The sequence below is a fragment of the Cuculus canorus genome, chromosome 6, assembly GCF_017976375.1.
Source record: "Cuculus canorus isolate bCucCan1 chromosome 6, bCucCan1.pri, whole genome shotgun sequence".
NCBI classification, from domain to species: domain Eukaryota; kingdom Metazoa; phylum Chordata; class Aves; order Cuculiformes; family Cuculidae; genus Cuculus; species Cuculus canorus.
Window position 1 is genome coordinate 17,276,433 of NC_071406.1, and position 16,901 is coordinate 17,293,333.

The following is a 16,901-nucleotide window of genomic DNA, read 5'->3' on the forward strand; positions in this document are numbered from 1 at the left end:
GGACAGTAGTAAATGCTCTCTTACCCAATATTCCCTAGATAACGTCCTACTGACTCTTCTGACTGCTTCTATCATACTTCCTTTCCATACATGTTCTTATGATGGCAACATTACAAACTAGCAATGCACACCACAAGCTACATAATTTTAACATTTCCTTGCCCAGACATCTTCTGAAGGAGATCGGGAACTGCCCACCTTGCGTTGTGTGTGCTTAGCGTGGCAGAGATCAATCATAACCCGTACACTTACATTGCAGAATGGACGCTCCATCCCAGTGTCAGTGGCAGCCTAGTGCTTTCCGTACAGTGTGAAAGCAGGGTTAAGTATCTTGGAATAACCACCTGCTGCCCAACTTTATGATTGAGAGACAATGCTACATTGAAGCTGTATCGTTTCAGATGAAGAATCAGGACCCTGGGAAAGAGGAACAAATGTTAATGTCAAAGCCCTGATTACAAAGTGCATTCACTTGACTCTCAAACAGATTATTATTTTGGGGTGTTGTGGAAACACTATCCATCTCTGATCTGGCAAGAGACAGGTAACTACTCTCCTATCCATCACCCAACTTTGTGCAAGGTGCAGACTCTGCTGACTCAGGTGGCTTCCTGCTTCGTTCTGTACCACCTGACTCATTAGTCAAGTAGAAGCAACCACCTTTATCAAACTTATTATTTCTACTACACAGCGAGAGGTAGGAAACAATTGAAATGTTATCATTATAGGCCAGAACGCTACTGTGTTAATCCCAGATATTCAAGACTGCGATAGAAGAATCACACAGCTCCCTAAAACTGAGGAGGAACTGTGCCCAGTGCAAGATATGTATCTGGGTCATCCGTCAGGACACTTTCTCTTAGAAAGAGCTTTTGATTACTACAATATAAAGAACCTGAAAAGGTCTCCTTACACTGAATCTTCTCCCTTAGGCTGCACTTCGTACTGTTGATTTATATCACACAGCTGTATCATCACTTACGTTGTGCTAATATTCAATGGTTTTGCAGGCTAGCATAAATACACCATTCACGCAAAACGCAAGCTAACTACCGAGTTACTGGGTTCAGTACGAGCGTACCTAGGACAAGGACAGAAGGATAAAGTCAAGCTCAGACTCTGAGCTTTATAATCCATGAGAAAATGATCGTTATCTCCAAGCACTTCCACTCTAAATAATGAACTAGACCCAATCATGAGGTCAGAAACCATCGAGCAAACCCTCAAAGTGTCTGCCTTCCTCCTCAAAGTGTAATGCTTATTGAGAGGGAGAACGTGCACCAGCATGGTAAGAATTAATCAAAGCAAAACCCTTTATGTACCTTCTGGCACTGATGCCTCCAACTCAGTCCTGCCTATCAGGTCAGCTGAGCACAAAACATTAAATTCCCAGCATGTATGTAAATACTCCTGTAAATGTAAACACCAAGAAAAGGGAAATACAAAAATTCAGCCCTTCCTGTATGGTGATAGGGAGGAAGAGAGAAGTGTTGCAGAGGGTGTCCAAAAGGGCTTCTTTAGAGGGGAACCAAAGAACAACACAAAGACCAATGCCTGCAAATACACCTTTCTCACACGCTGTCCTATCCATTTTCCCAGCTTGACTTTTCGAGGGACTTCTGCTTGCACTTTTGCAGCATGTGCTACCAGGAAAGAGAGAGATGTCAACATTTACCTGGGAAGCCGGTTGAACTTGTGCGTGACAACAGCAGACTTTCCGTTGCACTTCTCACAGGAATACTCAATCTCCTCTGCCTGTTTAAAAGAACAATGACTAGTGGAACAAAAGACTCATCAAATGGATCTCAACAGAAAGCAAATCGCTTTTGGCCATCACAGAAGCTCTTCAAAACAGCAGTTACCCTTAAAATTATAATAATCTTCAACATGACCTAACACGAGGGCATCTGATGAGAGGATGGGGAGCAGAGCTTACAATTTGACAACGTAACAACTAATACAGATGGAATTTTTCCTGCAAGTTTTCCCAGCAAATTAGCCACAGTTGACACAAATTACCTTCCTAAGAGAGGTGACATTCTCACAAGGTTTACAGTTTTCTCTCACGTACACAGGTTTGGGGTTTTTTCTAATAACCTTTGGTGGAGGATAATTTGCCATGAAGTCTTCTTTCTCTTGTTCAAAACCTCAACTTTGCTCCTGAAAAGCTATCCTCACCTAAGCTTGTCAACTATGTGCTGCATCAGAGTAGAGTTTTGAACAGATAACGCAAGCATCGCTGTGCTGAAATTACACAACTTAGCCACTCGGCATTTATATAGCACTTCCCTTAAGCAAGGCCAAGTCACACCACTATAATTTTATTATTTTTTTTTTAAACATAAGACCTCCATCAGCTTTTAGAAGAACAAGCCTGTCAATTATGCTGTCTATCGAAAACACCATCTGTACAGGGAGAAACAACACAGGTATGTTTCAAGAGATGACAGAGAGGTAATGCTCATTTTTAGCTTTCAAAAGCCTTGCCTTGAGACTATTGACAAGACAGCAGCCACATATTACAAGTATTCTTTCCAGTTATTATATCTGCTTGAACTTCTTTCTCCATGCCAATTGGGGCATGTACATAACCTGCTGAAGCAGCCCAGCCCAGGAGAGGAAGCAGCAATTCCCAAGTGATTATTTCAGTCTGACTCCCTTCTCTCCTTTGTATTTCTTTATGTCTCAACTCTTCTGTCACAAAACGGGGAAGTTCACCTATTTCACAGCAGTATTGTAAGGATCAGCTATTTTCTCACAGCATTTTACAATAAAACACTCCTATATACTACCAAAGTCAATCTCAAAATAGCGCAGAGTTAATTATTTCATATAACTGCAATCACTGTCATAGAAACTAATAATCAGCTACACAAACAAAATTTCCATGCAGTACATAAACTGCACATGAACCACAGTGAATAATATCAACCCCAAGACTACATACCCGAAAAAAGAGGTCAAGAGAATCCTGGATCGATCGAGAAGGAAGCAATTTCTTTCTTCGAGGAAGGTCAATGGAGAGGTCATTAAACTGTTCTCGTTTGGTGACTGTTTCACCACACCTAAGGAAGAAACACACTTATGCAAGTCTGATGAAAAATACATCTGAAATTAATGACAACTTAAATTTTTTAGGCTAAAATAACTTCCCACTAAATACATGCCTCAATTAATCTATTTTTACTCATCAAATGAAACTGTTTGATGCTTATGACAATGCTGAATTTGGGGATTTCACTTTGATGCTTTGGAAGTTGAAAGAAACATTTGTGCAAGGGCAAGAACAAAAACCACAGACTGCTTTGGAGAGGCAAGTGATAAGGGATACAGGAAATCAAAGTGACTGCTATCCAGCTGAACACCTTTTCTTCATTCAGCGTTCTTGGAAGAAAAGAAGTCAGCCCAGACCAGAAGGGAAAGCCTAGAAATACTTTCAAACTGCTTTTAGGAAAGACAAAACAAAACAAAACACCACTAGAGTCCTTCTAAAAAGAAATATAAATTTTCTTATGCCTTGTTAAAAATAAAAAAGATCTACACTCGTTCGCCTTCACTAACTGTAACTTGCATGCAATGCAATTTACTTTTAATTATTTAGATGACTAATGCAGTACACCTAGAGTACTAATCCCAAAGGTCCGTGTTCATGAAAACTGCTGCACAGGTCATAAACAACAAGTAGCCAGACATAGTGGTTTACATCTTTTTTCTGTAATAACCTACAGAGACAGAAAAGAATACCATTCCCAGGAAGTCCTTGGGAAAGAACAAACTAAAAGCACGGCTTCCCTTGATTTTTTTAAGAGGAAACATTTCTTGGCTGAAACCCCCATTTCTCCCTATTCTCATACAACCAGTACACAGAACGCAAAACACAGCTTTCCACTGGATGCGTAATGAAGAAGTAAATTGTATGAAGCTGTTTAAAGGAGGTAGCAGACAGCACGGTGTAATGTGTACAGCATATCTAGACTGCAGATTATCTTCTAAATATCTAGCTTTGGAAAAAACATAGTTCTAAGTTGTAGTTACAACCTGCAAATGAAGTCACACAAGATGGAAGAGCTTTCCAGTCTTTTAAATCACATTTGAGAAAAGCTCTCAAGCACACTTACGTTTTGCAAATGATAGAATGCTGAACCTCAAACTCTAAGTTACTGATAACCGGACATGTGTAAACTTTGGTAGCAGAGAGGTCATCAGATGCCCGTCCGGGTGAGTTATCCTCACTAGGGATTGGCTCACTCTTCCAAGTTTTGTTCAACTTTTCCATGTCTTCCTTCAGCTGATCCAGACACTGGCTCAAGAACTCATGTGCATCCTAGAAACGGAGTAAGTGTATCAAAGTGATTTTGTACAACCTCATTCAGTATCTTTCTCTCCAACACACGCACACAGTGTGGAAACTACAGTTTAGTTCATTGCATTCAGCAATAGTGACAGTTCTGCTCTAACATAAAGCAAGCAATCAAGTCACAGGCAAATTGTGTTGAAGCTTGATGTGAGTCCAGCGCAGTCCAAACACTGAACAAAACACTAATTGTTTCTAGATAATACGGTACTTACGTTCTGCATGTACCCAGAAAATCTCTCTGCAGTAGCTGAAATGGCACTTTTCACCTTCTTGAGCAGCTCTTTCTTAACCTCAGGGCTGCAGACATCCTTCTTAGCAAGCAGATGGGCAAAACGTCTGCACAAGTCAATGTAATGAAACAATGATTGGCTTTCTAAGACTTTAGAGGAATAAAACAAAACTCACAATACTGCGTTTTAAGAGTCTCTAAAAGCTTTTCTCCTGTGATAAGTGGTTTAGGAGTTCTGTATGAAAATATCTCATACATAATTAACCTCTTCCACTTGAAGTATTTTGAAATCTCATTTAAGGACATCATTGGAACAGGACCCAAATGAACAACAAAATTCCACAAACTTTTTAAGGTAAAGAGTCTTATAAAGTTCTAGAAGCTTATTTCTGCTATATTTCTTACAATGAGAAAAAAAGCCCACCACAACGCTTTTCTAAAATATTGGTACTGATAGGTGACATGAAATCACATAGCACCAAACTAAATAACACAAAATTATTAAATTCAGCTTGTACGGTCACACTGGTTTCTATGTACTTTTTTAATGTTTAAATTTCCACTTGGTTTCAGGCCTTACTTCTTCTGACAGGAAAACATTACAACATAATAGAAAAAAGACAAGAGAGCCCTGAGGAGTTGCTCAGCTGAGGCTACCTACAGCGATACTGGTAATTTTGTTAAAAAAGTTTACCCGTGCCACTCATTTATTATGATTTAGTTATCTTTTACAACAGCTTTACAATTTCACAGGAAACACACACACAAAATATTCCAAGGACAACAGTTTCGGTCATAGTACATACATGGGAAGGTGATGGGAAGACGGTATATTCCATTATACACAGGCACACAAAAAAACAGAAAGACAGGAAAGAGCAGTGCAATCCCCTCAAACCCCAAACCAACAACTAACACTCAGTTACCAAGAGAATCTGACCAGTTCACCGCAGTTTCACAAGTTTTCTGCCCTTCTACTGAACTACGCTAAAACAGCATGCATGCTCTCCCAACCCTCTGCAGCTGCTGGTGAAGCACGTTAGGTAACACCCTTTCCACCATAAAGCGGTTGATAGTAATTGCTTTTCAATCAGAAACACATACATCATGTGAGATCCAGAATCAAACCAAAAGAAGACAAAGCAGATGCCTCTGCACATAAACTCTGACTTGTTGCACAGGATCACACATTGCCCTCCTTCCCAGGTACTATGGCACAATCTCTCCCTACACAATTACCATTAGGTATGCGGGGCACAAGCTTCAAAGGCAAACAGACGTTTGTCTTTGACAGACAAAACCAGAATCTGAACAGCACACGAATTCAAAATTTCAAAGAGAAAAGCGTGTTACACGTTACAGAAACCTTTCAAGTTTCTTGACATGAGCTTTGACTGAACCGAGAGTTCAGCTGAACGTCAGAAAAGATGACATATGTAGAACTCAAACAGGCTCCACAGCTATCAGACAAAAGATATATTCCAAAAAGGCACCAGCTCTCGCATATCAGGTGAGGTTTGTGACCAGCTTAAACCCAAGCCAGTAATGTTTCAGAAATAAGTTATTCTGCATCTATTTTTTTTGCAGTTTCTTGCGTTCTCTTCTGAAGCACTTCACTCTGCCACTAGAAACACAGCAGAAGATATAAAAGACTGCCTGTAACTCAGCACGGCAGGTTTTTTAAGAGCCTACTTCCTACTTCTAAAGTAAAACTCCAAAATACAGAGCACTCTATGACTTATTTTATTATCTACACATGCAAAGTACCCTCTACAAAGGTGCTTCAGTATTGCAAAACTAGGTTTTCAGTAATGAAATAGGAAAAAATACCCTTGCTGGAAAGTGAGTTTTACCTGATAAGTGCATTGAGCGGAATTTTCTTCCATGGGATACCCTGCTTGAGCAAATCATTAGCAAAAGATTGAATGGAAAACAAGGACTGTAGGATGGCATTCATATAGCAGGTGTTTCCCAAGTTTGAAAACCTGAAAAAAAGAAGGTTGAACAAAGTATGTAAGTCAATGTGCAAACACGCCAGTGTTGAACAGAGAACTACTAACACATAGGACATTCACCCCAGCCACTCCCCACAGAGTTTCTTATTGGAGCTGTTCTCCTGCCCTTCGGACCTAACTGAAAACCCATGGGAGGCTGCATTTATCAAGAAAACAAACATGAGTTTCTACGATGGAAACTAAAAAGACATGTACATATACAAGATAGAGAAATGAATCATGGAAGTGTATGAAAAGAATATTAATTTCCTGAAGTTACGGCTAAAGTTCCCAGGAAACAAAATAAGAATACATATTTTCCAAACTGGGAAAAGTGTTCCCTGTCTCAGTGTTCATTAATTTCAGGATTTTTTTTTTGTGTTATTAAAAAATTATTGCAACAACATGCATCTTCTGATGAGCAAAGCGTGCAGACTACATAAAGAAAATTAAATTTACCCTTGTAATTGTTGTTGCGGATGAGTGGAAAGGGGGACTCGGGGTTTGTTCCACCCTGTGTAATCTTGATTAGATCTCATTTTTTTAACAGAAAGAGGGGCAGGCTGAGAAAGAAATCCTAGGCTTCTTTTGGCTGAAGTGGTCTGGCTGGATACAGTAGACCTAAAAACATAAAAGGATAAGTAGTTTAAAATTTCTTACACCTTCCTCAATAGTCCATGACACTGGACGTGTATCACTATAGAAGACAAGGACTGGTAAAGACAACTAGCAGGCATCGCAATGCAAAAGAGGTGTGTGAGAGACAACTCCTTTCCAGAGAAATTTAATACTTCGGTTAAATTTCCTTACACCCACAGGTGTGCAGGCCATGTAATTAAACATTTTGTCTTTAAGATATTTAAGAGTTCCCAACACTGTATAATGAGAGGAAGAATAGATGTATAGTATGAGATTGATGCTACTCAGATATGCTGAAAATTCACATCTGCGCCCGAGTCTTCATTTTCATCCTCTTGTTCTTGTAATTTAATCACCCTGGACCTCAGTCCCTCATGTGTAAAGCGTGGACAATGCTTTTCTTCCTTGGTCTTGTATCTCACCTATCTAGGGCACAGACTGACAGTCTGATTGCACAACGTCTAACATTTAAGAATCCCAGTCTCAGCAGGATTCAGTATTACTGAAATACTGCTATTAAAATATAATCCCATTTATCTACTTGGGAAAAATGAACTAAGGATTCAGTCTGAAGTTCCACTTAAACCACCTAGAGTTTAGATATCATTTGGATCACTCACTCGCAATGACTAATATACTTGACTGATTTTAGAAAGTCCATATATTGGAAGCAGTAACTGGAGCTGGCAGATATAACTAAAGCAATTGTAGCCACACTACACACCTAGATTGTACTCCTGCAGAAAAAAAGACACACACACACACATTTTATGTATATAAGCTATATACCACTTGATAAACACACGGGAAACTGAAGATCCTACTTCCTGGGAAACAACTGTCATTTAGAGTTCACACCTGTGATTCAGTCCTACCTGTCCAGGGTGGAACTGCCAGTGGAGTACTCTTTTGTTGAGGACCGACTACCATAAAAGGATGATGACTGCAGTGGTAAAATACCTTGAAAAGCAGAAAGAGAGGCAGGTCATTTTATTCCACGTAACTCAGCTCTTGTATATCATATACAACTGGTTTAAAAGTATTTAGACAAAAGGTTGAAAAAACCTTCAAATAATCTTTTACAGAACTGGTTGGTAAAGTACTGACTCGCATACTTAGAAGCACTAATGCAAATAAAAACATGTAAGTAACCCCATCTAATCCAAGCTGCAATACAAAACACTACGAAGTCATTGAATGGTCTTAACTATCTGAAAGATAATAAATGTCTACCTGTTGTTAAAATGAGATACACATAACTGAAAACTCACTAATGATTTCTAATACAGCACTCTCAAAAATTCAAGGTAAATATGCAGAATTGAAAACAGTTTCCACTCCAAATTCCACAGTAAATTACTATGTGCCTGAGGCAAAATATTGTTGTTTTGCTGTTCTGATATCACTGTGTCAGATCCTCAGCCTCTAATGCTTCAGATGGTGCCACATAAAAAAAAACCATGCTCTTGAGTCAAAACCACACCCGTTACAGTGAATCACAGCATTATTTAGGTTGGACATTGAATCAACATTTGATTCTATCCCAATGTGGTTTGAGCCATGCAGCTTTGAAAAACACAGCTAGATGAAAGAAATTTGCAATACCATTACCTAAACTCACAGATATACACTGACAGAATCTAATTTTAAATCTAAAGGGCAAACCAGATATTCATTCTAAGATAAACATTCACCCTACTGTCTCCTCCAGCAACATATTTGTGCCATCAGAGTTGCACTAAAGAAGGAATGCATTCAGCAAGATTCCCCATGAAAAAAAAATCTGCTACGCATTTCCCTTTATGGAGAAAAAGGCTCAGTATTTAGCAGTAAAACAGATGAATGGTGCTGTTTACAGCTTATATACCTATTGTTGGTATTTCTATATTGCCTGTAAAACCTTGCCACACACCAGTATCCAACAGAACAAAAGTCCTGGCCCTAAAGAATTCCCCTTCAAAGTTCCGGGGAAGAGATAAGGACAAACACTATATGCTTTGAGCAGAAACCCAGCCTATAGTTAATGTGGGCATTAATAGAAAAGGAGAGTCTTAAAAATAAACAAGAAAAAGAGCAAAAAGGGAATCCCTAGGTGCTTACAGGAGCCCCCTCCCAAGGGGAAGAACAGCTTGGAGAAAAGTCCAAACCTGCATGTTGAATTTTCAAACAAGCCAGCACACAAGGTGGCATCAGCACCGAGTATAAAGGTCAGGGTTGCAGGAAATGTTGTGATAATGAAGGTAAACTGTCCACACCTCATACATGGCTCCATTGGAAGCAAGAAAGTTAACGGCACAGGGAAAGCAGATTAGGGAAACCATCCGTGCAGCAACTTTCTAAACTGATTTCCAAGTCGTAAAAATCATACCAGTCAAAACCAATTATCACTTGCCTTTACTTGTATTTTTTTTACCTGATGTCCTATTTTCCTCTGCCTGCTTCAGATTCAGCTGTTTCTCTCTGCTGCTGTTTAAGTACTTCCATGTTGGATCACTCAAGGCTTTATTATTCCTACAGATAAAAAAGAGTAGAAGTCAGTGCAGTTATAGAATATACAGGATATTTCTGCTTGGTATTTACAACTTGCTTTAAAGCTTTCCTCTCCTATCAACTTTAATAGTCCACTATGGAATGTTTAAACTTTACTTGCAGAAAGTTTAACCAATTAATTTAAACAAGCCTTCTTACCTATAATTAAATGCAATTTCAAACACATGGAGTTTATTCTCCAAATGGCAATTTCCCTTCATGAATTTTGGATTGAAAAAGGTCAAAGAAAGTTCAATAAAGAAGGTACCTATTGCTGTACAAGTACAGTGCATATGGCAATCCTGACTAAACTGACAAAAGAAAAGATGACATGAAATTTGCATGTGCCAATTCTCGTAAATCAGCTGCTAGAGAAGGTTGTGGCTCCCTCTTTAATCCTGAATGCCAACCCTGTCCCAAGCACCCAGAGCACTCAGAAGCTAACTACTGGATGGCCTGCACTGTGCTGCTGAAACAGGGAATACTCAAACATTCTTTTCAGAAAAATTCACCTTTACAAATGAACAAAGATTTTAAATCAGAAATTAGAAACAACGCCCACTTACGTTGAAGAATCATTCTCTTTGGGATAATCTTCACTCATTTCCGAACCAGGTGGTTGTGTTCTTTTCCTCTTTTCACTGATGACAGAAAATTTTTGAAGTGGTCATTCTTTCAGAAAGTACACGATCCTCTTCCAACTGAACAGAACTCCTCAAGGCTTTCTGTACATTTTGCACCTATCTTCCGCAATCTCCACTTTTATAACATAGTTTACAGAGAACAATTTGGTCTGCCCAACTCTTAAATTGTTCATAAAGCTCTAATGCCACTACCAGCCAAAGGCCAGACGAGCACATATTAACTTCTCATTAGAAGTAATGGAAAAAAACAGAGAAGAAACGTATTCCATTCTATCTTCTACATGTAAAAAGTTCCACCTGCAGCTCTAAGAAGAGCTAAATTCTAACAATATCATAAGAGGACAACACTCCTACCGATTCTCCAACAAGCCGTTTCTGTGAGGGCCTGATGATGCAGGAGATGCTGGGATGTTCACCCTGTTGCCAGGTGTTCCATTTCCAGTGGAATTCTTAGCAGATGCTCTTGCTGGGGTACCCAGCACCTTTCGAAATGGTGTTTCCTCCTTACTTTCTGCAGTCACTCTTCTGGGAGGAGTCTGCAAAACCCATGGGGAGGGGGGCAAGGAGACAACCAAAACAATGAAAAACATGACCATCTTTAGCCTAAATTAGCATTTACACCACTGTTCCACTTGCTACCGCGTAGCACACAAGAGCAGCAAATCGCTACTTCTAATAGTTTAAGAGTAAACCAGTAAAGTTTTGGCCATACTGATGCAACTCACAAACATGAAATTCTGCTACAGTCACCAATTTTTCCAATGCTAAGTCCACTGAACTTCAGTTTTTAAAATCTCCTTTATACGCTTTGACACTAAAAAACTCAAGGCATGATTCCTAACTACGCCCAGATCAATCCTTGGAGATATTAAAAAACAGAAGAGTGCTGTATTAAAACCCACATGATTAGAACAGCACCCTGACAGCCTTGGGCCATGTGAGCACCACAGGTAATGCAATGGAAACAGCTAACGGTTGGTTTACTAAGGAATGTTGATCAATTTTAGACTTGAAAACTAAACATGTCTAGTCTTACCACTGTATACACAGCCTCACAGTTTTTTAACTATGAGATTGCCTTTAAGCAACACATAAAATTTGTTTTGGGACAACATCAAAAATACTCTAGCTCAGGGCAGTAACACAAGTATATTCACAGAGATAATGTAAATTAAAGCTCGCAGATACACCATGAAATCTGTTTTACACAGGGAGAGAAGGAAGAACAAATGTACTTTGAAGTAAAACCACTTTTAGGGAAAAGTATGCAAAATTTATACAAAAAATCTGAGCAGAATGCCACAAATTTAGTAACTTTATTTTGATACAAAACTGGGTCAGCAGCTTTTCAATAGATACATTCGGCTGAAGTCTGCTAAACTCACTAAGATCTACGCTGACTGTAACAGGTTCAGCTGCTACATAAGGTATTCAGTATAAACAGAGATATTCAGAACTACGTGAGAAGCAAGTCTTAACCACGTAATTTTCCTTTGTTTCTGCTTCTTCTCTGTCTGACTGATAGCTCAGCATGAAGAACATCTTCTGTCTTCCACAGTCAGGCAGTGACCTTTCTTATTCAAACAAAACAAATGCCTCCTCACAAGCAAGACACACTGTTGCCAACCACCCTGTTCACATCTATTCCAAGCCCTCCAGATTACAAAGGCTTTGGATGCAAAAGAAGTATTTACAGTGCTATTACAACATGCAATAAGAGAATGAGAGGAGGAAATGAAAGTAATAAACTTAGGAGAGAGGAAAAATTGGAACATTTAAACAAACCTGATTCTCCATATAAGAGAATTGCCTATTAGCTTCCTTCTGTGTGGTCCTGCTGCCCAGCACGCCTCCAAAGCTGCCAGATCCTTGAGAGGGTCTCCCAGCTGACAGAAAAAGTACACAACATTTGATTTGATTGTCATTTAACTGGCATTCTCATTTCTAAGACCTTTAGCTGGAGTTGATTTTGGAAGGGATGCACAAGATTTCTTGCCAACAGAGAGTACAATATTCTGAGTGTACAGACACAGCACATGTTTACTGACGCCCCTTATACTGGTCATTTACTCAGACAGCAGCAAAGTTCCTACCCTTATAAAGAGCAAAATAAAATAAAGAGGAAAAACAAAAAGGAAAGAGACTATGCAGGTGCGCTAACCAGACAAGAGGCTTTTAAATACCGACATAAACAACTCTTGCACTTTTAACCTCTGCTTACTGTCCAAAATGACAGAGGTACACTATCAAAAGATCTATAACAGACATTGGGGTTCACGGCCAGAAGGAAGTATTTATACAAATGCAAAAAAAGTCATACAAGGAAGACTAAATGACGAAAGACGACAAAAAAAGAAAACACAGCACTGATCCCTCTCCAAACTGTTATTAATGTGATATAAAATTGCACTTACCAGTATGAATCCTGTCTTGATGGACTGCATCCAAATACATCCGCATTTCATTTGCATCTTTAAATGGTACCTTATCAATTGTCAGGAAGCTGGTATCCTTTAGTGTTAGCATCAGGCAGCACAGTTTTCTACCATTTGGTCTTAAGGTCACAGTTTTAATGTTATGGCTTAGCTGAAAACAAGAAAGTGACGATAAACATAAACCCATTTTTAAAAGGCCAAAACATTTACAAATTAAAACAATTACTTCAAACAGTAAAGAAGGGAAAGAAGCACTTGCACCAACAATACTTCCCCCTGCTCCACTTCAAGCAAACACTAAGCCTCACAGAATTAATGAAATTAGTGATCTTGGAAGCTGAGAGAACTGATTGGACAACACCGCTATAGCTCAAGACTCCCTATATAACTAGGTAAGCGTTCCGAAACTTGCTTTATTACTGTGTGAGACATTTTTGACTGTGAAGGAATAAGAGCTTCAAAGGGTCCCTTCTAGCTGCCTGAAACTGCCACATCAAGTTCGAAATATACTTTAAGATGGGGAAAGTTTTAAATGTTAAGTACAAACTTTTACTCACTTTATAATTCACTCTCAGGGAAGACAGATTGGGCATAGCTTAAAAATTTGGTTTGGGAATAAGTCAATAAGAAATGTGCTTGGTCTATAGGCAACAATAACAATTTAGTGGTGTCAAAGCTTTCAAGACAAGCAGAAAAATAATTTTAAGAAGAATCTGTGCGCCCCAATAAAGCTGCTGGTCCTTCATTACACCATTATTTAATTGTTACTTCTTGCCAAGTCACCTGTAAGAAGCAGCTGTTCAGTTAAGGCTCTACCATCCACACAGGTTGAGGGTCAACCTCAGAGGAAGCAAAAGAATATCTCACAGCTAGAGGCTGCATGGAAGTTTGAGGATAGATACCTGTAGGAATACCTATATGGGGCCTATAGGAAAGATGGGGTCAGACTTTTTAGCAAGGCCTATTGTGACAGGACAAGGAGGACTGGTTTTAAACTAAGGAAAAGTAAATTTTGTCTGGATATAAGGAAGAAATTTTTTACATTGAGGTTGGTGAAACACTGGAACAGGTTGCCCAGGGAGGTATTGGAGACCTCATCCCTGGAAACATTCAAAGTAAGAATGGGTAGGGCTCTGAACAATCTAACTGAGTTAAAGATATCCCTGCTCCTTGTTGGACTACATGATCTCTAAAGGTTCCTTTCAACCCAAAGCATTCTACGATTCCATGATGTCTAAGCATACCCTCACTTTCAATTCCCCTGTCCTTTTTTTGCTCAATGCTTCATTTTGCTGCTGTTCCTTTAGCCTTGCCTGAGATCAGGCACCAGCTACGCAACAACCTCCATGCCAGTGGACTGTGACACTTGGTGCTTCACACAGGACTGGAAAACACAACCACGGGCATCAGACGCTACCCAAGAGGGAGTAAAACACTGCCCATCGGATTGAAGCCTTCTCCCAATTCAGCCTGACTTGCCCACTGCCATACTACTGATCTAAATAACAATGTTGAAATAATAGACACAAACACTAACTATGCTCTAATGTCAAAGTTCCGGGGCACAACTGCTCTAGAACCTGCCTTGCCTCCTTCAAATCATACACAAGTTTAAAAACAAAAATTATTCCAGATTTTGATTGAGATTTGTTCAAGAGTAAAAAAAGACTGAGCTAGTAAAGGCACTCCATGTCCGTGAAGTCAGCAAGATGCCTTTTTTCCACAGCTTTTTGGAAAGCCAATCCAGACACAACAGCCGTTTATAAGAGAGGCTGAAAAACCACCTTAATCAGAAACTAAGAGTTTATTTTTCTGGGAAAATTATACTTCTGAAATACTTTGCACTTAATCTTTGCTTTTTGTTTTTTTTGGGGGGATTAGGGTATTATATTTTTTTAATACAAGTTAAAAATGTCTTCAAAGATCTAAGAACTGAAAGGGGGGCTCCAAATGTTACAACCTCTCTCAAAACACTGAGCCCAGTGTGAAGGGATTACAGTTACTTCACCATCTCAGTGCAAAACAACCTATTCCAACCCAAAATGCTGTCATGAAGGGACTCCATCCATACTCTCCATGCACATGTTATGGCCCAGTCAGTGGTACAAAGTCTTGGGAAGTGGAGGCAAATGAAATATTTCTCTCAGTACATATCTAGCACCTAGGACAACTTAGTTAAAGCTTCAAAACATCAGTAAAACATTATCATCTGACAAAAAAATGTGATGACACAGTGTCCCGTCACTGTAGAATGAAATATAACCCTGGATCCATCCACTCTATTACAGAGAAGGAAAAAAGATGGGAAAATTGCCTACAGGTTTCCCAGAGCAACTTGTAAAAAGAACCCCAAACAACAGAAAGTGCTACTTCTATGTGGTCTCTGGGAAGACCTTATAGCAGCCTTCCAGTATTGAAAGAGGGGCTACAGGAAAGTTGAGGAGGGGGTCTCTACTAGGGAGTGCAGGGACAGGATGATGGATAATCGTTTTAAGCTGAAAGTGGGAAGATTTAGATTAGATACTAGGAAAAACTTTTTTAAGCTGAGGGTAGAGAGGCACTTGCACAGGTTACCCAGAGAAGTCATGGATGCCCCATCCGTGGAGGTGTTCGAGGCCAGGTTGGATAAGGCTTTGAGCCACCTGATCCAGTGGACGGTGTCCCTGCCCATGGCAGGAGGTTGGAACTGGATGGTCTTTAAGGTCCCTTCCAGTCTAAACCATTCCATAACTTGTCACACCTGCAGCAGCGTGCAAGAGCACTGCGACAGACTGACGCTGGCTCACACAAACTGCACTCCAGCACAAGCCAAGGGCAGGCTGCTCTACCTCCCTGCTCACTCCCATCCACACTCTTGTGCCACTGTCTGTGTTGCTTCAAGATGAACAGGACCACAAAGCAGATCCTGCTGAAAAATAGTCACCATCCAAACAAGAATTGGTCTAAAGATGCAGTAGCTCAATCCCCACTTCTCCCTTGGCGTATTCCAAGCTGCATTGTCCCATACCAGCCCCTCCACCAGGCCTTGCGTTTGGTCCCTTCCCTAAGTTAATTCACGTGAAAACCCTCCAGTGAGCTCACGTAGATATCTGACAGGTGACAGAAGCAGCAGATGTGAGAGGCTGGGTTAAAAACCTGCCCCTTCAGGCCATGGTTAGTTGTTCTGTAGGCTCATCCTCCCCGGAACCACCTTTTGAGTCACTGCCGCACCACGCTAGCACTCGACCGGGCAGAAAGGAGCTTGTGAGAAAAAAGCACCCAGAGAAGGCATGAAAGGAAGGACAAACCACTCTTGTCAGAAGCAGCATGGTCCAGTGCTGGATTAAATTAAACATGCAGTCACGGCAGCACACATGAGAAAGGAGATGATTCTTTTCAAGCCTACATTAACAGAGATAGGAACTACCCACAGCCAATGGTTCCCTCATACCTCAATCCCAAGACAACATGGGCTGCCAGGTTTTTTGTTGAGACTTTTCAGCTCACCTGGGCAGCAAAACCTGACCACTCAAAAATAAAGTGAACTTCTTTCACTAAGTCTGTCCACAGGATTAAATGGCTCAGAGAAAGGTCTGGTGAACACCACAGCTGAAACACAGCTCTGGCACAAAATGCAGAAGCCAACACTCAGATCACTTTAGGCTGTTACACAGTTGCTAAATTAGATAGATTTTTTTTTAATTCGACTGCTCTTTTGTCCTCTACATATTTTAAAACCAGACAAAAATCTCTTACAGAAAAACATTCCTTTGCCTTCTTTCAGTTTGGGGCATTTTGTACAAAAACCAGGGAGAATGAACCGAAAATGACTATAGAACAACAACAAAAAAAAAAAATGTCAAGAGAATCTTTTAACAGTGATCTGCATCAGCCTTCAGTGAGGAAAACACATTGCTTAGCATATTTAAAAGCTAGAACTGCAACATTGCAGTCTTTTATAAAAAAGCAAAAGGCTACAAAAGTGTGTTTACACAGCTACTCTTCAGGTGGGAAAACTGCTAGCACAAAGCCTTCAGGATCTTCACCTCTGGATTCTGCAATAGCACCAGTAACAGCAAGGCTGCATGTTCCTAA

General features: G+C 40.0%; 1 protein-coding gene across 2 annotated transcripts in view; it reads right to left on the reverse strand.

Annotated features, from left to right (window-relative positions):
* The window catches only part of USP37 (ubiquitin specific peptidase 37), a 38,815-nt gene that overhangs the window by 20,615 nt on the left and 1,299 nt on the right, over positions 1–16,901 (reverse strand). For both annotated transcript variants that reach the window (XM_054070233.1, XM_054070232.1), the window contains exons 3-15: positions 12,807–12,978; positions 12,178–12,278; positions 10,747–10,928; positions 10,315–10,389; positions 9,633–9,730; positions 8,095–8,179; positions 7,040–7,201; positions 6,440–6,571; positions 4,570–4,693; positions 4,119–4,324; positions 2,948–3,065; positions 1,676–1,755; positions 253–417 (exon numbers count right to left, since the gene is read on the reverse strand). In XM_054070233.1, coding sequence (XP_053926208.1) covers positions 253–417; positions 1,676–1,755; positions 2,948–3,065; positions 4,119–4,324; positions 4,570–4,693; positions 6,440–6,571; positions 7,040–7,201; positions 8,095–8,179; positions 9,633–9,730; positions 10,315–10,389; positions 10,747–10,928; positions 12,178–12,278; positions 12,807–12,978 — 1,700 coding nt within the window. The remainder of the gene's footprint in view (positions 1–252; positions 418–1,675; positions 1,756–2,947; positions 3,066–4,118; positions 4,325–4,569; positions 4,694–6,439; positions 6,572–7,039; positions 7,202–8,094; positions 8,180–9,632; positions 9,731–10,314; positions 10,390–10,746; positions 10,929–12,177; positions 12,279–12,806; positions 12,979–16,901) is intronic.